This window comes from Osmerus mordax, chromosome 11 (assembly GCF_038355195.1).
Source record: "Osmerus mordax isolate fOsmMor3 chromosome 11, fOsmMor3.pri, whole genome shotgun sequence".
In the NCBI taxonomy this organism is placed as follows: Eukaryota; Metazoa; Chordata; class Actinopteri; order Osmeriformes; family Osmeridae; genus Osmerus; species Osmerus mordax.
The window spans coordinates 4,495,501-4,520,108 of record NC_090060.1 but is presented as its reverse complement, the minus strand read 5'-3'; the positions used below and the strand labels follow the sequence as shown (position 1 = coordinate 4,520,108).

The window sequence follows — 24,608 nt, the reverse complement described above, 5'->3', positions numbered from 1 at the left end:
AGCAAATGCCCCACCACCCCCCTGTCTGTAAGTTACCGCTTGTATAAACCATAAACGTACTATGGAGAGCATCATCTGAAAACAGGTATAAACTGATGTCTCTCTCCCCCCCACAAACACCTTTTAGAAGGGTTCTCTTTCAGTGCCCCAGTCCCAGACCCCCTCTGTCCCAGCTGTTAGGAAGGAGCTGGGAGCTGCAGGTAACTCACACACAAAAACACGAAATGTTCCATATAGCTGGAACCAACACATTGTAGATTATTTGTAACTGGTATATGATTGTGTGTGTGTATGTGTGTCAGGCTGCCTACCAGAGTACAACAGGGAAGTGCTCTGTAAGTTGACTGCAATCCGTAAAAAGCTGCACAGAGAGCAGAAACGGGTAAAGGGCCAGATGATGCGCTCAGAGTGAGAGGAGCTGGACTCACTTGACAGGTAACACCCTCCACTACTGGGGCACTACTGCAAAGTTTAGGGGAGAGTAGAACAGAGTTTGGTCATTAAGTATGAGACGCTAAATCTCTCTATGTGGCTTAGGATGGAGGCTTCCGGGGAGCCTATCAGACTTCCAGATGACTACATCCTGTCAAGGTGTGGTCGAAGAGGGTGGACCCAAAGAACATGGGGAAATACTGACACACAAACATGAAGACACAAGAACGTGACAAGGACTGTCAAAGGGAGCAACTATATCACACACACTGACGATGGCTTAGGCCGAAACGTGTCTGTTAAATAAACTGGTCACAAAAAAGCAATGAGACAAGCCTGAGAGTGCGTTTTTTTACTTTAAGTTAATAGTCTTTTTCACTCGCACCCTAAATCGCCTTTATTTTGGAAGTAGAGCGCGCCTATCCGTACAAAAAGCAACTATATACACACACAGAAGGACCAAACTAGACAGGGGAAACTACGACGACGAGAGAACTGACTACAACAAACGAGAAAGCTGAAAACCTCACACTTGACAAGGCACAGACACAGAAAATCTGACCTCCAGGAAGACTGGAAACACTAGGGAGCATGGAAAACACACGAGGGAAGACCTGGGGCAAGACCGTGGCCGTGACACATCCTCCAATCAGAGTCAGCAGAGCGGGCCTGGGAGCGTGAACGCCACAACTGGACCAGGAGACTTCCGGCTCTGAAGCAACATTGAGGCCGTGGTGACAAAGCTGGGACTATTGCTGACTGTTTACGAGAACGATACTCCGATCACTCCGTGTTCCGATCACTGTACAATGTTTTTTGTGTGCAACCAAACTCAGACTAGTGGACAGAATGTGACATAGGAAAACATCTCGGCGTTTAGGGAAGTTATCCATTCTCTGTAAATAAGAATACCCCACCCCCCTCTCTCTTTCTCGTTGGCTTTCTGAGAGTAGTGTCCTCTAGACTGCAACCTTCTTTACCCTCTACGAATCCATTAGATCATTATAAAAAATTCCCAAGTGGAGAATAAATGGCAACTCTTATCACATCTGGAAATGAATTGCTTGTTGAGGGAATTAAAACTAGCTTGTATAGCATCATCATTAGACCTGCATAATTTGACGTCTATTATTTACATTTGAATGTCCATTTTACGTGAATTGCGTTTGTATGTTTCAGTTGAAAACGTAGTGGACTGAATAAAAAAAGGTCCACTGTGGGTACTTATTAGTTGGTGTAGCCTAACTGAACCTTGTCTTTGTCACACAAACTCATTACATAAGACTCAAGATTGACTGGACACAACTTTTATTTCTACCATTATTTCCCTTCCAGCAGTCTTTCTTTTGCTTAAACCATTAATGACAGATTTCCCCTTGTAATATTAATACAGCATGACAACATAAATAGTTCCACTGTAGTATTTTTGGAGGACACACTACACAGCTCAAAGCATTTAGGGAACACACTGAGGTAAATACAGGCTTTTATTTCAGACCATTCTTGACAAAGAACTGTAAGATGTACTGAGATCAAATTCTTCATAATAACCATCTAAATACATTGAACCTACAGGAGTGTTACTGATCTAATCAAGTTGACATTAGGACACCAAGAGGACCCACGGTCCCATTATCTAGTTCCCTATTGGTTCCCGGTGCCAAGCGCATCAGACCAAACAGGAGAGGACTGTGGGAGAGGATGACGAGCAGGGTGTTTTTTGTTTTTTTTCTTCATTTTTTTTTTCCTCTTCTTTTCTTCTACTCATCAGGTTATATTCTGTACACGCAAACTTATGGTGACCTGGTTACACCACTACACCTGGCATACACAGATCCCGGCACAAGGAGGGCTGGTGAGTAAATGCACACGTATGGAGTTCCAGGGAGTCAGCCCCCGGTCCCCGCCCTCCTGTACAAACACAGACACGGTCTCACACACAAGCACTGTACACGGCACAACAGGAGGTCACCTAAAACACACAGAGCCAACAAAGGAGGACTAACATCTACTGGGGTTGACTGGAGCGCCACGATGGGCAGAGAGAGAGAGGGGGAGGGAGAGGGGAGTTAAAACTCTTATTTAGATCACACACGCTCACACACATATGCACGCGCACATACACACACACTCACTCACATACAAACATACATCTGTATGCATTTAAAACTCCATAAAGCTACACGCCTGTGCAGAATATACTATCATTACTTAGTGTTGCTAGCTATAGCCATTGAAGTGGCAATATATGTTCAAATATTATATGTAACCTTTTTTTCTGAATATACAATAATGAAATGCATTATACAGACAGATGAGACACTGTAAGCTGTTCACATGTTCAGTACATCAAAATTAAGAGATTCCTATATTAGTTTCTTCTCACGACAAGAGTGCAAATCGGATGCTTCTCCACCCTACTTCAAAAAAAGTTAACTGCTTTTGTTCGCAAGTCCACTTCCGCACAGAACGTAAACCATAAAAAAACGGAACATTAGTAAAACACAAAAAAAAAATACAAATACAAATCATCCTAGCCACGTAAGTAGTCATAAATATGGAATGTGAACACAAGTGAACAAAACATAACGGTGGTCCAATTGCTTGTTTCAAACAACACAAATAAAAGTCCTTCATTGCAGTTTTTCTTTTTTCTTCCATCTATTAACGAGGGCAGGAACGGAATAAAAAATAATTTAGCGAGCGTGGGTTTGCTTGTTTGTATCCCCTGTTGTGAGTAGAAAGCTGGTGGAGAGGATCACAAGGAGAGACTGACAGGTGAGGGTGGGGGTTGGGTGGGCTTCACATGCCATAGCCAAAGCCAGGCTGGGGGGGCTGGCCGTAGCCAGCTGGTGCTGTGTATCCGTAGCCGTAGGGTTGCTGGGGGGGCACGGCTCCGTTGGGGCCCGCGGTGAGCATGAGCTGGGGTGTGCCTGGAACACACGACCACAGGGGGGAGACACACATGAGCCTGTTGCAACCTGGAGACAGATAGACTAGGTCGATTCTGTCTGTTTACATACAGCAGCACAATAATATTTTGGAGCCAAATCAAATGCAAATATTAAATTCTGTCCTCTCTTTTGATGCCGTGATCTATGTTCCTTTCGGGCAACAATGTGAACATGACACCTGGAATACAATTTCATGTCAAACATCAAGGAGTCGCCGTTGTGTTTCGGAAACTCGTCAAGAAAAGGCGCCTACCATAAACAATGGGTTGAGATTCGGTGGCCTGCTCCTCCTGTTTCCTTAGGGACTCGGAGGCCTCAAGCTTGTCAACCTGCAGGGAGGGGAGGGGCAGTCAGGAGAGAGGCGACATATGTTAGATCCCGACTCCAGCCAGCAGGAGGAGCTCTCATATAGCGAGGCTGAGTCTAAAGACGCAGTTACAACTGACCTCTGGGTTATTTCACTGGCTGACGGATGGGACCATTCCTGACAGGCAGAGATGAATACAGTCAACATTAAAGACAGGCCGCAGGAGGCGGGCCTTGCGTCTGAAGGTTGGGTGGGACTTTATAAAAAAAGGTGGGAGCTGTGACTAGAGGGGGTGTCTATTATTGGCTACTCTACCAAGCTTGACTATGTCAGTCCAGCGTTTGGGGTTGTTAGCGGGGGCAGTCTCACTTAGAATTAGAAACGGTAAGCCAACTACAAAAGCTAAATAGATGTTAATGGTCCCACCATCCAGCCACCAGATTGTTCTTCATCTGTTATTTCAGGTGTTTGAACTGTATGTAGAAAACCAAACCCTTGCGACAATTTCAAGATCTGGAAGGCCTAAATATTAGGAAGGCCTGGATGAATTTAGGCCTGAATTAGTTGCACCTGGACTATAAGTGTATACATTAGCATAATGCTAGCCCTATTTATTTTTGAAGCGTATCCTACATTAACAGTACAACTAACTATCATCCGGCCCATACAGTGAGATCCAGAAAAGAAGAAAAATTAAAATGACATAAAATAATGTAAATATAAATTTGCCGTCTTGATTAGTTGCTTAGCAGCTCAGCACACAAAGTGCTAAGAAAACAAAAGGTTAGGACCGTAAACATGTTCAGCCTCAAGCAAGCAGCCTAAATGTGAAAATCTCCCGACTAAAAACATTTGACAATAATGTAGGGTTCAGTTCTCTACATACTCGTCTGTCTACAACTACTCAGGTCATTTTGTTAAAAGCAGGCTTGTGGTCAAGACTGACGAGTCAACAGTTATTGCCATTTGACAACAAAAAAAGGAGGGAAGAGACATGCTTGAAGCGGAAGTTTGGTTATTTCTCTGTCGAGAGCGAGAGTGCATGAGGGAGGAAGGCAGAGACCCAGAGTGGAGGGAGTGAGAGGGGGTAGAGGGATGGTTTGTACGGCCAGTCAAGGCGTCCAGAAGCAGGCACAGCCAACAACAACGACTCCTAGCTTCTCCAGACAGTGCTGCTAATGCTACGGCGAGAGAGACAGGGAGGGGAACGCATGCTCGCCCTAAAACCTCAAAGCTAACACACGCAATACATGTTTGAGGAACCTATATTGGACACCCTGCACTGAATCTGCCACTGAAAATACCATACTAAAACGCTGTTAGGTAGTGAAGAGGCTATAAAATATTGGGAAAATGTTAGATGTGAAGGGATTATTATTTTAAGAATTTTTTTAATCAGCTGGAACTGTTCATCACGTCAGTGGAAACCAAATAAAACGTACCTACAAAAAAATCTGATTATAAATGGGAAATAATTAGGGGTGGGGGAAAAAATGGATTCGCATTTGAATCGCGATTCAGTCTTCTAGCGATTCATATCAATTCACAAATCTTTTTATATAACAATGAGTTTACTAAACTGCAAGAAAAACTATAAATTTCAAGGTTTTGATAAATCTGGATTTTTTTCTTCAACACTTAACTGCGTATCACAGTCAAATAGAAACAAGTAACACTAAACAGCAAACTGGAATCAAATGTAAGCATATTGAATCCAAATTTGATTACAAATCAAGAATCGTGAATCGATTTTTAATCGAATCGTGACCCCAAAAATCGATTTGAATGGTGAGGTACCAAAAGATTCCCACCCCTAGAAACAATAGATACTTCTTCGATACCAATTATCCTATTTAGTACATTTACCTAAAAAACACACTTGGCAACCAGTCTACAACTGGGGCCAACCGAGGGCCAGTTGCAGACTTGGGCTGATGTTATAGTCGAGTCATTAGTATCACAGTACATGTCTTTAAAGACAAAGGACTACCTAGCTGACTATGGTAATAAAGCTAGCTATTCAGAGCCCAGCTCTCCCTGTGTTACCCCTAGACAGTTACTGGGTTTGCTGGTTTGGGTGGACTCCTTGAGGGAATGTGTGGGACGGAGGATGCCTCTATCGTATATTTCGGAAAACAAGCCGAATTTTCTATAACCCGCACCCCACCTGAATGGGAGCTTAATGTTTGGAAATCGGATTTTAACCCGCACTGAAATATATGCCGCACTTGATACGGGAACAATGATACCAAGCAATGCACGAGTAGGCTATAGCAGACATCCCAACCTGCAGACTCATTTCAGGGAGGTGGCTTGCAAATCCTGAGGATAGCCTACCTAGGTTGAATTAGCCAATGTCATTTACGATGCTAGCTAACGTTGGTTTGCTAGCTGTATATAACATTTCACTGGGTCTTGCAGCGGTTTGATTTACTGAAATTATTATGAAATGTTATGTTCTACTAGCCATTTGCCTACTTTAGCAAGTCACTGTATTTCCAAGCCCTGATGGTGTAACTTACCCTGGGTGCCATCCAAATTTACCCCGCCCACAAAAAAATGTGGTCGGGAAGTTGGGTCTGGGGTCTCGGTTTGGGAAAAACTGTCAGGGCGGGCTTTATACGATGATGGACAGATGATCAACAGTAACGCAATCAACAACGTCACGAAAGAGCGCTTGGGTTGAATTTGTTTTCAACAAACAACATACTACGTTGCTCTGATTGGTTGTAGGTCTATCCAATTGAGCGAAGAGGCATTTTTTTTCCGGGTTCGGTTGAAACACGCCCCATAGTCACAGCCCAACGGAGCGGTATCAGACTCATATTCTGACTAGAATTATGAGTATGACAACGCCAGTCTAGGTGTAACTGAGACGACACAGTAAATAATTCCTCTTTCAATAAGCCACCGTTCCAGTGTTCAGCATTACATTTACATTTAGTCATTTAGCAGACGCTCTTATCCAGAGCGACTTACAGTAAGTACAGGGACATTCCCCTGAGGCAAGTAGGGTGAAGTGCCTTGCCCAAGGACACAACGTTATTTGGCTCGGCCAGGAATCTAACTGGCAACCTTCAGATTACTAGCCCGATTCCCTAACCGCTCAGCCACCTGACTCCCGCATTAAATTAGCTGCACGGTCTGTAGAGATCTTGACACGAAGCCACTCACTAAAACCGGGCTACACGCCGCTTGGAAATATAAGCCGTACAACCACAAGAAAAATGTAAAATCGGGGTACAAACCGAAGTTATTATTTCCGAAAAATACGGTATTTCGTTGAAAGCTGGAGTGAGAGACTTGCTGACAGAAGGGGAACTCCCCCCACCCCACCCCACCCCCAGTCTCGTATGCAGGACCAGGACTGTAGAGTTAAAAGACAAGGATAGGTCCCTGACACCAGCAGGCCCAGTGGCTGCTCGGAAGCAGGTGCAGGCGAGCCTGGCTCTGGGTGGTCAAGGTGTGGGGTGAGGACTCACAAGCAGCAGAGTGACATGGGGGAGGGGGGGGGGGGGGGGTGAGACACTCATGCAGTTTCCTCTAGTTTCACGCCTCCAAAACTACAGGCTACGGGGGGAGGGTCAAAAGAATGATTGGAAAATGGATTCAACTTTCACCTTTTCCTTAATCGCATCAACCTGAAAGGGAATTCAGAGAGGCAACTTAAGGGGGGCAGAATTCTCCAACAGAGAGAAAGAGAGAACAAACAAATTATGGAAATCATCAGGGTACAACGGGGAAGAAAAAATAAATCACAAGAGTGAGAGATATGAATAAGCCACTTTTGATACAAATGTAAGTTCAGTATAGAGTCTGGTTAACACTCTTCAATTCAGCTGTAGTGCACTGTAGACCCTAAAGCCCAATTTCCCAGACATGGATTAGGTCTCGTCCTGAAGTAAGAGAAAAATTCAAGGAAGATCTCCATTGAAAATGTTTTTAGTCTAGGACGAGGCTTAATCAATGTCTGGGGAACTGGGCCTATCTATAATAAGTTTAACATTGCTTAAACAGGAATGAATTAAAGTGAACATGGATCCTGTTCTGTGCACAGTATGTAAAAAGTAACCCAGCACAATGAAGTAGTGTTGTAACCCATAGTGTTTTACTCACGATACTTAAGCCTAGCCCTACATGTAACACATATGTGACGAGGAATAACAAAGCACCATGAATATCCTTAGAAAACACATTTGTATGAAAAAGTAGCAGAGATGATCAAGCAAATGAAAATGAACGAAAACATGGACTGATACCAGCTACATGTGAAAGACGAACAGAGGATGGTGGAAGAATGGGAGCAGAGGAGTAGAAACTACAGAAGCTTTCCACTTGAACTTGGAAACACAAAAAGCAAATCCTCAAAACACACCAGTGCTGCTTGTGCTCCAGTGGCTAAGACCTAATCGATAAGTCAGCCACCTTGTCAAATGCAATCACCAAGTCAAATGCAATTACCGCCAAGTATTCCCAGATAAACAAGCCAGAACTCCCTAGTTAGCTTCGACCCAAACTGAAAACCAGACCAGAGTTTCCTGGCACGCTTAAGGGGTCGACTGTGACCTGTGACCTGGCCTACCCACCTTGGAAAGGTACTCCCTCATGACCTGGATGAAGTAGGGCATGGAGAAGTCCATGAGGTTGTGCCTCCAGGCCGTCTCCAGCACCACGTCGGGCCGCAGCAGGTCGTAGCAGCTGAACAGGCAGGCGGCGAAGCACTCCTTCTTGTCGTCCTCCAGGAACCAGGCCAGCAGCTCCTCGGCCAGCTCCACGTCCTTGGATTCGGACGCGTACAGCATGGCATCCTGGGAGGGGACAGCGCAACACAGGGTTCAAAAGAAGCTGTTGGGTTTACATAAAAGAAAAAATCCGGAATCTGTTGTACACCTTGTGCACAACGTTTCAGTTTATGTTAAACTTAAAAAAACTAAAAATAGAATAATAATAAAGTAATGTGTAAAAAAAAATAATCAAAAAACAAGTGAAGATGAATATAACGCATGACTCAAAGCGAGGAAAAAGGCAGCGAAGTTGTTGTAAAAGAAAGCTCCAGGGTAGGTAGATGAGATGGAACCAAGCAAGGTAGAGTGTGGGAGCGCCACACCTCTCTGCATGATAGACCAGTTAGCACCAACAGAATAAACAGGAACGTTGTAAATATGATGGCGGACGCTTATCTTTATGATAAATAATAAGAAAGTGTATTCGAGTGAGGGTCGTGTGGCCTCAATTACTTTATGGTTTGTAGGTCGTTCCATAATAGGATTCATGAGTAATGCTGGGTACACACCACAATCATTTTTAAAATCTTATAAGATTTTCAAACTGTGAGAGACCACAAACATGAGGACCAAAAAAATACTCGATTTAACCGTTTTGCTCCTATAGTGTGTGGTGTGCCATGATGTGACAAAGACAGCACACACAAACTGATTTTCAACCAGTGTCCCGACTGTGAACACAGGAAATCTTGCGAAATCTCTCTCGACTTCAGAATAAGCATGGCGGACGATATGTTGGAAGCAATTGCGATGATAGTGTTCGGAATGATTTTCACAGAAAATTCACGGGGGAAAAAATAAAAGGGTTTGGGTGAAGTCGTGGAGACGGCGGGAACATAGTCTGTACATGTTACTGTGAGCTGGAAATGGGTGATCGTCACAAAATCACAATAATTGTTGTTCTCAGGTCACTCTTGGAAAAGAGATCTTATTCTCTTTGAAAGTGCCTTATTAAATAAGCTTTAAATATATATTTTTATTTTGCGCTATGACTGCGTTTGTAATGCTTCAGTCTTCTCTCAGCTTGCTTTCTGATTGGATATTGTTTCGTTTCACGTGATAATCTCCAGAGCGTGCACAGGTTTGTTCTCGGGGCTCCCCCCACACATCAGGATTTCTGATTTGCGATTGTTGCGGCGCCGACGTTCTTCCGAGCAGGTTCGGTCACTCTAAACACACCTCAAAAAAACAGAAAATCTGATAAAATACTCTGTAGATAATCGGGACATTACCTAGGATTGTCGGAAGGGGGGAAATAGGCCCAAAATCTGCCCGATTATCTTGTGGTGTGTACCCAGCATAACCTAATGAGTATGCAATGTGCTTGGCGTTTACAAAGTCCCTGAGATTGAGACAGCCTTGGCTAAAGTCGAAATTGAATTAGCGCCACTAGTGTGCGTTCAATTAAAGGTTCAGAGTTGCTGTCTGAAGCAGACCTTGTAGAGCTTGTCCTTCTTGCAGAGCTCCACGCTCTGTTTCCAGCGGTTGTTGCCCTTGAAGAGGTAGGCGGCGATCCTCCTGAACTCGATCAGCTCGTGCTTCTCCAGCCCTTGGGCCAGGGTGATGTTGTCGAAGTTGTCGTAGGCGTCGATGGAGGTGCGCAGGGCCTGGAGAGAAAGGGGGACGAACGGAGGTTAATGAGGGTCCTTTTAAAACGTTGGAAATGGTTTGAAGGAAATGTTTATCGTTGGGTGTTCTCTCGTCAGTATGGCCCTGGCTTTAAGTGAGCTGTGTCTACGTCCGTCACTAAAAGGTGTCCTTCCTACCGCGTAGTCCTCCTCTGAGATGAAGAGGTTGTTGAGGGCCTCGTTGACCGACTTGTTGTTGTGGTTCTGCACTGACCGCAGGTACGGTTTGACCAAGGACAGCTGCTTGACCTGGACAGAGAGGTAGAGGAAGGTCCACGTTACCAATTGGGCAAACATCGCAAAAGGGGGTCAAAACCAAGGTCAGGTAGGGGTCGGGTACCTTGCTGAAGAAGTTGACGGCGCGTGTGTGGTCCAGTCGAGGCGACAGCACTATGAGCAGGTCGTTCAGCGGCAACGGTTTGAACTCCAGGTAGAACTGGATAGCCTTGTAGTACAGCTCCACATTGGCCACCTGCGACCACACAAGAACAACACATACCACAGTTGTTTTCAAGGAGTTTTAACTGCATTTGAAATCTCAACGTAGGCATTTACTGTGCTTACAATGGTAATAAGGGGATGCAGGAGACATATATATATATACATATATATATTTCCCACCCCCCTTTAAGTTGGGCACTTCTTGATAATAGGTCTACTGAAAAAACGAAAGCCCCCTCTTGATGCACTCTAATGCAGTGGTTCTCAAAGTGGGGTCCGCGAACCATAGCCAGGGGGTCCGCAAAATCATTTGCCATCAATTCTAAAATTGGTCTGCATCATTAAAAAGTGAAAAAATATATAATAATCTACAGATGGGAACCATTTGCACCAATAAAACAAGAATATTGTGTCCATTCAAGAGCACAAAGGGTATGCTGAATGGGTGTTACGATTATGGGGAGGACTTTGGAAAATGTTTCCCCCTGTAAGGGGTCCCTGGCCCCAAAAGGTTTGAGAACCCCTGCTCTAATGTGTTGTGGCTGAAAGACTAGCTGGAATACAGACAACGCCATATACCGGGCTTTGACTGGGCGTTCCAACAACCTAACCGATCGCTACCTTGGTGACGATGTCCTTGAACTGGCCCTCTTTCCAGGCGTCTGCAGGGTGGTTCATCATGGTGATGATGGCGTTGTCGTACTCCTCGTACTTGTCATACAGGAAGACCAGCTCGCCCCACAGGTGGGCCTGCTCTGCCGCCCTCAGGACCTGCGGAGGCACAACAGGAACGTTGGCGTAGCGCAACCTAACCTAACAGCGCCGACACATGCGGAACTAAGAGGTTCTTTCTGTCCGTCCTCCTACCTTGGGAATGTTGACCCTGGACCAGAAGAGCTCCAGGTGCTCCCTCATCTTCTGGGGTTTGAACTTGGAGTAGAGGATGGCCAGCTCGGTGAACATGCCCATGTGAGCGCGCTCCAGCCCCAGGGCCGCCTCCAGCATGGTGATCAGCTCCTCGAAGTAACCGCGGTCCTGATGGACACAACAGTTATACCCACGTGAAATCCCTCGCGTCTCATCAGTCAAGTCTGAAGACAAACAAAACTGATCCTAGACTAGAAATCATGGTGGGATCATCCAAAATACACATGAGCCCGGATCAGATGTTATGGGGGTGGGCAATGGAGGGGAGGGCATGGGGACCGTCCCTCAAGTTGTGGCATGTGACGTCGTGTCGTCCTTGAGCCTTGCCTGGTAGAAGTTGATGAGCTCCTCCAGTTCGTCGGCGTGGACCACGATGTGCAGGCCGCACATCTGAGCCAGGCGGAACTCCTTGCCCTCCACGCAGGCAAAGCACACCTGGGGGAGACAAGCGTCAACAGGCCCCTCCCGGTTAGATCACTGTGAACTCGGGCGGAAGGTTCAGGAAAGTGCCGGGTGGGGGTGCTGACCTCCTTCCAGGTGCGGGTGCTGTTGGCCTTGCGGGCGCCGTCCACGGCCGCCTGGTACTCCCCCAGGTGCACCAGGGTGGAGGCCAGGCGGCCGAAGTTGGACACGTTGTTGTAGAGCAGCTTGGCCGCGTCGTACATCTTGTCGTCGTAGCATCTGTCGCCCACCTGGGACACGGAGGCAAGGAGAGGGGTGGGTGAGACGCTGTAGGGGGAAGATGGCTTGGAAGAGTGTGTGTGTGTGTGACAGAAAAAGGACAACAGCATTTGGAGTGATGTGCCAGGGATTTGTGTGTGTTATGTATGCGTGGAGTATGGATACACATGTATGTTTAGGAGCCACACCTGCTGGATGTGGGCGTTGTTGGGGCCGTTGATGAACTCCTCCAGCTCGGCCAGGCGGTTGGTCTTGGCCAGGGCGAAGATCAGCTCCGTCTCCACGTAGGACTCCCGGGACTTCTTCCGCGCCATCTGCAGGAACTTCACCAAGTCCTCCCAGTTGCCTGAGACGAGCACACAAGCAGTTCATTGGCAGAGTCCGAATTCGGCTCTGCATACGTGCGAACGTGGACGAGCGCCGCAGAGAGCCCGCGCTGAACATCCTTAAAATGTCCAAATTCAACCTGCGAAACCTGGAGAACGATCGAAAAAGGCTAAAGAAGCACAGGGGGGGTTTTCAGAAGCCGCCGTGACACGTCGTGTTGGTCCCGTCTCTTACCGCTCTGAGCTGCAGCGTTGCCCACCTCCATGTAGGCGGAGGGGTCGTCGGCCTTGATGTAGGAGTCGATGGCCTCCTTCACCAGGCCCTTCTGCAGCTGGGCCTTGGCCAGCTGGCTCCACACCGCCGGCTCGTTGCAGCGCTCCGCAAACTCGTAGGCCCGGTCCAGGTTACCGATGTGCTCGATGAGGACCTGCACGCGAGACACGCCATTTCAGCTCATTCTCATTTGGACGCAAATTGCAGTCAGGCGATCCTTGCAATCTCCGAATCAGCCGTGTTACGCTCACAGTCAGGGAGGCGGACGGGTGACTCCTTTTCTCCTATTCCTTTTGCGAACCAAAAGGGTTCCAGGAGGAAGTCGACCCCGGTCACTGACCTGCACGGCAGAGGTGTTGACGTCGAACTTCCTGAAGATGGCGAAGGCCTCCTCGAAGAGCTCGTTGCTGATGGCGATGTTGGCGATGTCGGGCGCGTCGTAGTTGTCCAGGCGGTTGATGTACTCCATCACGCGCGTGCGGTCCGCCTTGATGGCCGTCAGGATCAGAAGGTTCTGGAGGTTTCTGCCGAGAAAATGACAAAAATAAATGCATGAGCAAAACGGGACTCGGTATTTTGTGAGGTCTGGACTCTCTAACGATCCTAGTAAGTGAGCAAAATGTTAGTTACCGGTGCTCGCTGAAGACAGAGTTGTCCAGGACGATCTTCTCCAGCAGCTCTATGAGCTCGTTGGGCAGGTCGGCCGTCATGAAGGCCTTGACCGTGACCGACACCTCCTCTGGGTCCTGGGTCTCAGACAGGGCTGTCTGCACAACCTGCGCAACACACACAATCATTCAGCACGTTTCAAAACCTAACCTCGGGAGGATTCAGGTCCTAAATTCTTTTTTCAGCAATGAAAAAAATAAAAAAAATAAAGACAATGTTTGATTCCATTCGTGTACGAAGAGCGTTAGGTGGTGTATATCACGATTGGTTTTGAGGAGGGTCGTGGTCTGTTGGGGGTGACTTGTCCGTCTCCCGGGGGTGGGTCAGAGAGCGCCTACCTGGTCGATGAGGGGTCGTCTGTAGGGGTTGGTCTCTAGCAGCACGCTGGCCCACAGCTCGGCGTCCTTGCGCTTCACCAGGTAGCGAGACAGGCTCTTGAACAGGGAGTTCTCGTTGCACACCTGCGTCGGGGGACGAGAGAGGTTAGGATTGATCAGGGAAGCCTGTGGAAGCTCCCAATATTTTGCAAAATTTTTAAAAAAAAATAATACTACTACTAAGAAACCCCCCCCCCCCCTTACTCACGTTTATTAGCTCCTGGTCACATTGTCCTCTCTCGTAGGCCACGCAGGCCAAGTGGGGGTCTCTCTTCTCGCAGTACTTGCCCACCACGCGGCTGTCGTAGAAGGGGTTCTCGCGCAGGAAGCGCTCCGGGTTGTTGTTGCTGTCGATGTAGATCTTGGCTAGGGCGTTGTGGGTGGCCGGCTCCTCCAGGCCCTCGTGGGTGCGAGCCTCCAGCCAGGGCAGGAGCAGCTTCAGTCTGGGTCACACACACACACACACTTAGTTTTTCATTCAAACTAAAGAATTGATGTCCCCGCTCATTCAATGTCCCTGTCCTGGTTCACGTGATGGTAGAACGATAGATTGTGCCTCGAAATCTTTAGGGATCTATTCAGCGAAGGGGTCTGATCTCTACTGCTCCCCTAGTGCTTCACCTGTTCCTCTTCTCCACCTCGGCCACCAGCTCGTCGGTGGAGAACTGTCCTCTCACCACCATGATCAGGTTCTTGATGACGTCCTCGGCGCAGTCCACGTCCAGCAGCCCTCCGATCACCACGGGCAGGCGGCTGGGGTTCACCTGTAACACACACACGCACACACACACACACACGTACGTACGTTACAGCAAACGGCTGTCAAGCCTTTAGACCACGCCCCATTTGGAGTACGTAAAGCTCCCGTCTTTGAGCTGGTTCACCTAGGATTCAAAAATGACGGACTGAATACTTGACTGACTAAGGACATCTGGTACGGAGAAAAAAAAGGGACAACCAATGCACGCCAGCGCCCAGGTGTACCTTCTGCACGTAGATCTCAATGTACTTCTGCAGAGTGTTGCGGTACAGATACAGCACCAGGTCATGGACGAAGTCGAAGCGGTCGCACACGATGATGAGCGGCAGCTGGTCCGTCAGCTTGGCCTCCTGTGAGGAGAAGAGACTTCCATCAGATCACGGAACGACCCGGAAGCCTCACCGGCTCTCGTGCGCTGCTCGACAGGCTCAAAGGCGGCGATTTTTATTGGTCATTCTGCGTCGCGAAAAGTGATTTGTGTGTGACCTTCAGGAAGTTCTTGACGCGCTCGGGGTCGTAGCAGTTGCTCTCGCGGCAGATCCTCTCCACCTCCTTGATCTGGCCCGTCTTGCAGGCCGCCTGGATGTACTTGAAGTGGACCTCCGGGTCCTGGCTGAAGTTCACGATGGAGCCCAGGAAGTAGAACAGCCCTGGAGGAAACACACACACACGTAAAGAAACAAGTTCATCCCTATGTCTAGGCTGTAGGCTAAGGTTCCCATCAAAACATGTACATTGTAAAATGACTAGAAGGTTTAGACTTTAGACTCCCCTCTCTACCCCTACAATTCCTGTCACTCTACACTATACCCATCGTAAATTAAATCTATAATACTGTATATCCCAGACAAGCACAAATGCCCTCAAAATGTATCTCAAAAAGGCCTCTTTTGGCACGAGAATAGGCCTTTGAGACTGAAAAGCAGTCCCTGATGTTCCCCAGAGGAGAAGGAAAGCTGAGAAGGAAACCTACCCTCGAAGCTCTTGAAGGACTCGAAGAGCTCGGTGAGGGACTGTGTGGAGAGCTGCTCGTGGTACTTGGACGCCACCTGGACGCAGATCTGCAGGTTCTGCCGGATGTTGGCCGAGAGCATGGCCCTCAGGCACTCCAGGGAGTCCTCCACTGACAGCGAGCCAAAGAAGTTCACCAGCCACTGAGCGAGAGAAACGTGACACACAGACGTTGTTTGAGAGGGCGTTTGCGTCCTCAGTTCGATCAAAAGAAAGAAAGAAATTCCAGTCAAGGAGATGGGAACATCCTGGCTTCACAGCGGCTGTGAAAATGTGTGTGTGTGTGTGTGTGTGTATGTAGGGTCTACAGTACCTCTGGGTTGAGCGTGTGTGTGTGTGTGTGTGTGTATGTAGGGTCTACACTACCTCAGGGTTGAGCAGGTGTGTGTGTGTGTGTGTATATAGGGTACACTACCTCAGGGTTGAGCAGGTGTGTGTGTGTGTGTATATAGGGTACACTACCTCAGGGTTGAGCAGGTGTGTGTGTGTGTATATAGGGTACACTACCTCAGGGTTCAGCAGGTGTGTGTGTGTGTGTGTGTATATATGGGGTACACTACCTCAGGGTTGAGCAGGTGTGTGTGTGTGTATATAGGGTACACTACCTCAGGGTTCAGCAGGTGTGTGTGTGTGTGTGTATATAGGGTACACTACCTCAGGGTTCAGCAGGTGTGTGTGTGTGTGTATATAGGGTACACTACCTCAGGGTTGAGCAGGTGTGTGTGCACCACGGCCCGCTTGATGTCGTACAGGTCGGTGTAGTGCTCCAGCGCCCTCTGCAGGAGGCCGGCCTTCTCGCACAGCTGGGCCACGTGGGCGCGGTCGTAGTGGGTGAACATCTGGTTGCCCAGGATGGCGTCGGCTACCTGCGGGGGCACGGGGAACACCACGCGCTCAGAACACACACAGGATACAAGCGAACGGAGCCACGTGTGATCACACACGGGTTGAAACCCGTCTTAGACGACTCCAACAAACGTACGTGAGGATTTCCTTATACATAGCCAGGGTATTGAGAGCGAGTGTGTGTGTGTACCTGCGGGGCGTGGACCAGGTTCATCTCCAGCAGGCGTGTCTGCAGGGGCCCCTCCATGGGCCTGTTGTTCTTCAGGGCGTCCAGCAGGAAGGAGGTGCACTGCTGGATCAGGTTGTACTCCATGAACACATCCACGATCTGGACAGGGAGACACACGTTAGTCATGGCGTCCAGAGCTTCCAATCAGTATTACTAAGTACGGTGAGTCTAAATGTATTCTAAATTTTTTTAATATAAACTTGGGGGGGGGGGGGGGGGGAATGCTCGGTGTGTTTTGCTGTAGGTATCCACTCTGACAGCTCTGAGCAGCTGTGGTTGGCGGGCCCCTCTGACCTGGGTGATGTCGGCCAGGGGCTCCTCGTCCTGGACCAGCATCTGGGAGAACTGCAGGCCCTGCTCCGGACTGATCCGCATCACGTTCCTCAGCAGGAAGATCCAGTCTGGGGTGTAGCCCACCTACAGGAGGAGGGGGGAGCAGGAGGGGTAGTACGGCAACAGGGGAGGAGAGGGAGGAAGAGGAGGAGGAGAAGGAAGACTTTAAAAACACCCAATACAGGGATTTTCAAAAACTACTGCTTTTTGGGTTGCTGTGAACTAGGGACATTTATTTTCCCCTCCCCAAGCGCTTAAGTAACTCCTCCAAAAATTATGAACCGCTGTTCCCCCATATGTTTGGCAAAAGGAAATGACGATAACATTTGAATTCTCCTTGAAATTATGAATTTGACCAAAATATAGTTTCATGCCATTTGCTTGTGAACTAGTGATTATACAAACCTTTTTGGCATAGAGGACTATTTTCTGGAACTGTCCGGTCTCGGCAAAACACTGGATGACTTTGTTCGGGACGTTGGCCCTCAGGTACACGCTGAGAGCCAGGGTGGGGTCCACAGACTTCACCAGGTCTCCCAGCTCCTCTGAGCACTCCAGCTGCACACACACACACACCACTGATTAGTATTACACTTTAACACATTGCATTTAAATGTAATTTTTCAGGATGTAGTGACGTCTCCACTGATCAAGGCCCAGGCTTTAGCTGAAGAGCAGATTCCGAAGCCCCTCTTCAAGGTCTGAAATGGAACATTCCTTGTCGCTCGGCTTTTTACGAATCCAAAAAAAAGATTGGATGGGTGAAGAAAACGTGCTTCTCTACAGAGCTGATGACAATCTAGTTTGACCAGATCTGAGAGAGAGAAAGAGAGAGAGACAAAGGGGCAGACAGAGGGAGAGAGAGAGAGACAGGGAGTGAGAGGGGCTGTGGCTCTCCCACCTTGTCCTCTTTGAGCCACTTCTCCAGCAGCTGCTTGCGTCCCTGCTGCAGCACGGGCCTGCACAGCTCCAGGGACTCAAACTTGTTGAGCTGGCCCTGGTCCAGCAGGATGCCAAAGTACTGCAGCAGGGGGGACGTCTGGCCCGGCTGGGCCGGAACACTCTGGAACCTCCGGATGGTGTCCGGTGTGCGGAGGATACCCTGGGAGGGAGAGGGGGGGGAGGGAAAGAGAAAGTAGGGAACAGGAGAGAGTGGGAGGATGAGAATGAGTGTCACCAATATTGCTGTTGGCTTGTTTTTTTTTTTTTACATACAGTCACATGTGCTGTGTTGGAATCCCCCAGGGCTTATGACCAATGCTTCATGTGGAACACGTTTATGACACCGGCTCAACGACATCGACGCCAAACGGCGGCGTAAGACCGTCGATGCAACCACGTGACCGGAAATCTTTCGCGCGAGCGCGCGAGGGTGGGCGCGTGCCCGTACGCGGCCGGCGGCGGGGGTTACCTTGGGTGCGTTGGCGGCCACCTTGGCGGCCTCGGAGTAGTTCCCCGCGGCGAAGAGGGTGTTGAACTTGCGGGCGAACAGCTCCTCGGCTCCGGCCAGGTTGTTGCGGACGGCCATGCGCAGGGCCAGGTCCGGGTTCTGCAGCACGTTGGTGATGTACGGGATGATGTTCTCCTCCTCCACACACACCGAGAGCACCTGGACACACAGGCACGCGCACACAGTTAGTGGTGGATTACAGACGACGCAGGCTGTGTTATCGTCAGTGTTTGCCACGGCTATTTTTGGAACTGGAGGTGGCAGGACGGCTTTGTAAGATCAAATCCGTTCTATTCTCGCCTTCCCTCACAGGTGAAAATGGAACGAGATAACCGCGCAGTCTGAATTGGACTTGTCACATTCCTAAAATACACCGATGTCAAATTCTGTGGCACCGAGTGTGGTGTGTTGTGTGAGTGGGTGTGTATGCGTTTGTGCAATACACTGGGACATATCGGGCTAGACTTGGAGCGGGAGCCAAGGGCGGTATGGAGATTAGGATGCCGGGCGGCTCAGCCCTCCTCCTGTGAGCATCGCACGCAGCTGGTGGCCGTGGAGACGGCGTTGTTGTTGTTGGCAGGGGTTCCCCCCACGGCCAAGGTCGTCCTGTGACGTGGCTCGAAAAGGCACACGAGGATGAGTGTGCGTACACGCGTGAAAGGCACACAACATGACAGCACACACACACACACACACACATAACCCTACAAAACATCACTGGCAGATGTATGAGTGTAGCCGTCAAACAGGCATCAGCCTATTCTTGGTTATTTCAGGAGTGGCTCTAGAATAAGCAGCTGGATCGAGCTTCCCTCCGTCTCCACGTCATGCCACTGTATGCGTGTTTGAAATGGGCAAGTGGCTTCGATGATACACTTCATAATATCATGATATTATGAAGTGTTAATATCAAATCAACTGGCACCTAGTTCCACCTGCCCCAAAGAAGGACCCACACACCTGTGTGGACCCAGACCCACAGAGGTCAGGTTGGAACAGGCTCAATCTCTCTGGCTCCCTCACCTGTCCTTTCCTGTTGACCCCGATGATGCCGGCGGTGGGCTCGTGGGGCGCCGTGACGAAGATGGTCTCGCCGCTGATGCGGTTCATGTAGATGCAGGTGCCCGTCTCCAGGTCGTACAGGTGGATGTAGCCGTACTTGGTGATGAGGAATACCACGTCCTGTTTGGAGGAGATCTGGAGGGAGGGGGGGGGGGGGGGAGCAGGGAGTAGAGAAACAGAAGGATGACTCTCTCTCTCGTTTCTCCCTCAGAGGGTATTGGAAGAGGAGGTCCGAGGCTTTGGTGCCAACCAGGTTGCGAATGGCGTTACGGATGGGTATGAACTAGTCTGCCGCAAAGCAGTTGAAGCCGGTTTCTGGGTGTTTCCTAGCTGCTTGTTTACCTGCATGGCTACGGGGAAGTCGTTCTGGGCCTCTGGAGGGAAGAAAACATCCACGGCTTTCTTAGGAAACGGCTGGTTCCCGGTCGGAGGGGTCCCCACTTCAATTATGTGTAGCTGGGGAAAAGAAAGAGTGAATATGATTTTTTTAAATGATAACACAATGGGACAAACTCCAATACGGTAAATGGTCAGATGCAAAGCTACGTCGATTTCTTTTCAGAAGCAACACCTCCTTTCCATCCTTCTTGTCCAGCCCAGACGTGCGAGGATGACTCATACCTTTCCTCCAGCCTGTCCCCTGACTGCGAAGCAGAACAGAGTGGACTCCTCCGTGTTGCCCTCCATCTTGAACTGGGCGAAGGCGGCGGCGTGGCCCTCGATGGGCTGCGACACCTTCCTGTCCACCGAGTACAGCTGCATGGCCCCCACCACGCGGTTTTGCTGAAAAAAAGAAGAAGAAGAGAGGAGATATTTGTGACGTGGTTGCATTTTAATGTGGGATGTATCTTTTTGGTGTGTGTATTCAGGAGTATTTATTTGATAGGGACAGAGACAGGAAAGGCGGGGAGAGAGACAGGGGGTGACATGCAGGAAATGGCCCAGGGCGGAATGGATCCAGGACCCCTGGAGCAGGGCCTCAGCCCAAATGTGTATGAGTTCTACCCCGTGAGCCACCGGGGTTGCCCCCCCCCCCGCTGTGATACAGTTGGCCGTAAATTCAAAGTTTAGTCGTTGGTAATACACGTATTAATAATCTGGAAAATTGTCCCCTCGACATCTCGGAAAATACTTCTGTGGCGTGGCTGTCGTGTGAGAATTCACACACACGAGATCAATCCTAAGTGTGCTTTCGAAAATGTGCAAAACGACGGACAACATCGTTTCGTGAGCCAAAATGATGGCCATCTGTCCACTAAGGTACCTGTGCTGAGATGCCAATGAGGAGTAGCCATTTCTGTTTGGCGTCAGTGCGGTAGTTGATGATTTGACAGCCTGCCAGGCTGGAGTGTCGGTCGAAGACTTTGACTGGCTGCGAGTCCCCCTCCATGCTCCAATGGTAGACGGCGTTGTCGGTCACCAGGGCCACGGTGTTCAGGGAGATCCACTTCCAGAAGGTCACGTCGTCTGTCATGGTGTGGGCCTTCATCTTGCTCTTCATCTCGATGTTAAAAATCTGGAGAGTTTTTGCGGCTGGAAAATTCGCAAAAGATTCAGTGGTTGAGAATCGATTCTAGCGCTGCCTCTCTCCTAACTAAGAGAGTGCTACAACACGACAACACACAAACAACCACGCTTTGGGGTCAGTGAAAGTCTGATAATACCAAATTCCACTTGTTTTGAGAAATGTTGGTAGTCAAGGCTCAGTGTGAATACCACCAAATGACCGACATACAAGACAGCATTTGCCAGGCAGAAAGCAAGACCCACAACAGACAACCAAGTAACGTGGTAACATCTGCATTCAGTTTCTCTCTGTAAAAACAGGAGACAGGGGCTAGAGAGCAGTCCGGAGTGACAGGGTGGGGGCCTGGACTAGCAGCACTTAAAAAGGAGTGCCTGAGTGCAATAACCTAGGCTTTATGTGGTTGATCAAAACCATGAACTAGCCTAATCCCTGACTGCTCTTGTGTTTACCACGATTCAGCCCATTCGTGACAGAAACAGCTAACTTGTTAGTTCATTTTTTTCAGACCAAATAGGAACCGTCTGAGGCATGATGAATCTGAATGTTCTGGAACTGAAACTACCTTGCCTATTTTAATGTCATTGTTATTTAGATTCAGTGGTCTTAAAATGGCAGCTGCCAGCCTGCCACTTAGTAAGAGTTTGGGTGTATGATAACAAGATAATAGGTTCATCCAGGGTTAAGGGACTTTGGGTAGGGTCTGAATGCAGATTAGCAAAATAAGAAAACACCAACTGATGATGATGAGGAACTGGAGAGGGGATGCACTCAGAACCATTCCATGACACCATTTCAGGTTTACTCGTTCAGAGGTGAGAGGAATTTCTCGTTGTTGACAACTGCCTGGGCAAATACTTGGACAAGCTTTTGCAATCGTTTTTACGAATGGTGACAATTTCTCAAAGCATAACCTTGTCGTGAGGGCTTCGACATAAAGAAACAGGGATGCCAATCAAAATGACGGGTTGCCCCTATATAGGCCGGGGGAGGTTCTCCTGTTGTGTGCATTTGATTAACAAATTGGTGACATAATTTGAGCTACTATGGTCAGGCAATTTGACATAATGTACAACACATACACAAACAGGGGAGGGAGTGGTGTAAGAATATACTGTACCACCTGCAGAAACGACTTGACTCGGTCCTATCATTAAAGCAAATTCAACTCTATTTTGCAAATACGATAGATAAGGGCAGATGCCTGGTACAGAAGCTTAAATTGTGTAAGCTACCGTAATCCTGTGAGGTAATGAGGAGTCAGTTGGCTGAGCGGTGAGGGAATCGGGCTAGTAATCCGAAGGTTGCCAGTTCGATTCCCGGTCATGCCAACTGACGTTGTGTCCTTGGGCAAGGCACTTCACCCTACTTGCCTCGGGGGAATGTCCCTGTACTTACTATAAGTCGCTCTGGATAAGAGCGTCTGCTAAATGACTAAATGTAAATGTAATGAGTGCTAGACTCAGAAAAGCCGACAAAAATGTTGGGTGGCCAAGGAACGCACCAAAGGTAATCTGAGGCCAATTTATTTGGTAAAAGGGGTCTGAATGTGATGTCTAAATAGTACAGGCTAGTCGATGAACGTAAGAACTGCACTGAGTTAGGGCTGACGCAGGTTTACGCTACACTGTACATTTCTGTGCTTTAACGCTCATCTTACAGTTCGTCTCTCCACCCTGTAATTCCATTATACACTTCTCTTCAATAATTATACCAATAATGTGCAGCCATTTCAACACAGTGCATACAGCATTACACGTCCACAACTCATGATAGATAAAGTTCAACTCACCGTCTGCAAACATATAAGAAAGCCGTAAGAAACAAAAAAAGAGCAAAAACAAGCAAAAATAGACATTCATGATAGTAAGACAATTTAACTCAAGGTCTCTCCTTAAGAGTAATTATGGAAGGCGACTATTAAAAATTTGACAGTACTGTACCAGGACCAATTTTTACAAAACATACGGAAATGGCTAAGCCTCTACATGAAAATATCAAAAGTGAAGCAGACTTAGACAGCCCTACAACTTGCTGGCATAGACAAACAATTTTCACAATATCCTTTATGTTGGAACAGCTACAAACAGAGATGGCTGGCCAAAATCACAGGAGGTCAAGTTTGTTAACCTAAATTTCGACGCACTTAAAAACAATGTTAAAAGACATCAGGTTCAGGCTCCGTGCTCTAGACGTGTCTTAACTTACCTTTGAGGGCAATTACTTTGCTGGCTGGATTCATGATGGCACTGTCTGCAGAGATGGGCCTGCGGATGGGTGTGTTGGGGTCCGCCATGTCGATGATGACAACTTGTGCCTGTTCCCCCACCTTCTCTCTAATGCAAATGAACTTGTCAGACTCCATGGTCAGGGTGCTGAAGCCAATGTTGGCTGGGTTGATCCCCAAGTTCTGGAGCTGCGAGAGGAGAACAAGCTTTGATTGAATATTTGCTTGAGCATGAATTGGGTATCGTATGGACTTCAAACGATGGGAACTTCTTTTGACTCAATAAGGATAAGATGTTGTTAATAGAGAATATCATTTTAAGCATGTATTTTAATAATACTGCTAACGGGAAGGGCACGTGTGTTAGGATCAACTCGAAGTACAATTGGTTGGATACACCGGTATACCTAGCAAGCTAGACTTTTTGTCTTCATCACTAAACTAGTCTGGAAGCGTGAGAAAGGGCTCACTAATCTCTCCTTCGTTCTCATCCTCCGAATATCAAACGGATGGTTTGGCTACAGAAGCTAGTTAGATGTCTACGTTGACACGTGTACTGTTATTTCAATGCATATCAAAAGCTACCCATCATAATACTATAGTAAAAAGGGGAGGTCATTCGCTTCGCTGCGGCGGGTATGCAACTAGCCATGCTAACACGTCAGACAGTAGTAAGCTGCAAAACCGCTAGCAATCGGGATGGGTATCATGTTAGTCTAGCTGTATAGCTAAGATTCCTTCTTAGCTACAAATAGTGGAATAAATCATTTCCATGTACCTGCAAGTGCTCCTGGAAGCGAATAGGTAGTATTTGAGCCATTATGATATTCCTCTGCCTCTTCGCAGTCCTGAAATTCTAGCTTGACAGTTAGCTAGCAAGTTAGCACCGTGCCAGCTACGACCTCCTCACTGTTTCGTTGTAGGTCGGAGTTAGGCAGTGATGATTTCTCCCCCTTCACTATGATATCGGAAGTCTTTTTTTTTTTTTTTTACGTGGTTCGAAAATCGTATATCAAATATGCAGAGAGTGCCAGCCGAATGTGTATTTTCTCCACTGCATCAATGGATAGCAGTGGTTTCGGCACTGACTGATCTCCAGTCCAAACCCGCAATGGCGGAGGAAACTGCTGAGAATAATTTCTATCCGGAAGCAGCTGGGCCTGGGGACCTCTCTAGAAGGACACACTATGATCGTGCCACCTGCTATTTTATATTTGCCCTTGACCAAAAATGAACCATCACTCTGCTGTTTCTGTTGATATCACGCACTGTTTTTAAGATCACGTTTAATACGAGATTTATCTCGAATATAATGTTTACATTTTTGCCACATCATTCGCTTTGTACGTCAGTTCCGGATTACTC

General features: G+C 48.1%; 1 protein-coding gene across 2 annotated transcripts; it reads right to left on the bottom strand.

Annotated features, from left to right (window-relative positions):
• Positions 1-1,901: 1,901 nt before the first annotated feature.
• LOC136951474 (clathrin heavy chain 1-like) lies at positions 1,902-24,323 on the bottom strand. 2 transcript variants are annotated; one of them, XM_067245883.1, is made up of 32 exons: positions 24,022-24,323; positions 23,225-23,432; positions 20,756-21,024; positions 20,113-20,274; positions 19,834-19,947; positions 19,453-19,626; positions 18,391-18,588; positions 17,881-18,081; positions 17,385-17,537; positions 16,941-17,063; positions 16,608-16,745; positions 16,273-16,437; positions 15,534-15,714; positions 15,047-15,210; positions 14,785-14,910; positions 14,422-14,564; positions 14,009-14,243; positions 13,762-13,884; positions 13,385-13,530; positions 13,095-13,278; positions 12,716-12,908; positions 12,343-12,500; positions 12,001-12,165; positions 11,801-11,908; positions 11,414-11,581; positions 11,168-11,317; positions 10,446-10,577; positions 10,244-10,354; positions 9,914-10,084; positions 8,280-8,501; positions 3,640-3,715; positions 1,902-3,365 (listed from the first exon to the last, which is right to left on the bottom strand). In XM_067245883.1, the coding sequence occupies exons 1-32, from the start codon at positions 24,061-24,063 to the stop codon at positions 3,235-3,237; spliced, it is 5,034 nt and encodes a 1,677-aa protein (XP_067101984.1). In that variant the 5' UTR covers positions 24,064-24,323; the 3' UTR covers positions 1,902-3,234. The 2 variants fall into 2 exon arrangements, with proteins under 2 accessions (XP_067101984.1, XP_067101986.1); XM_067245885.1 differs by lacking the exon at positions 18,391-18,588.
• Positions 24,324-24,608: the final 285 nt, after the last annotated feature.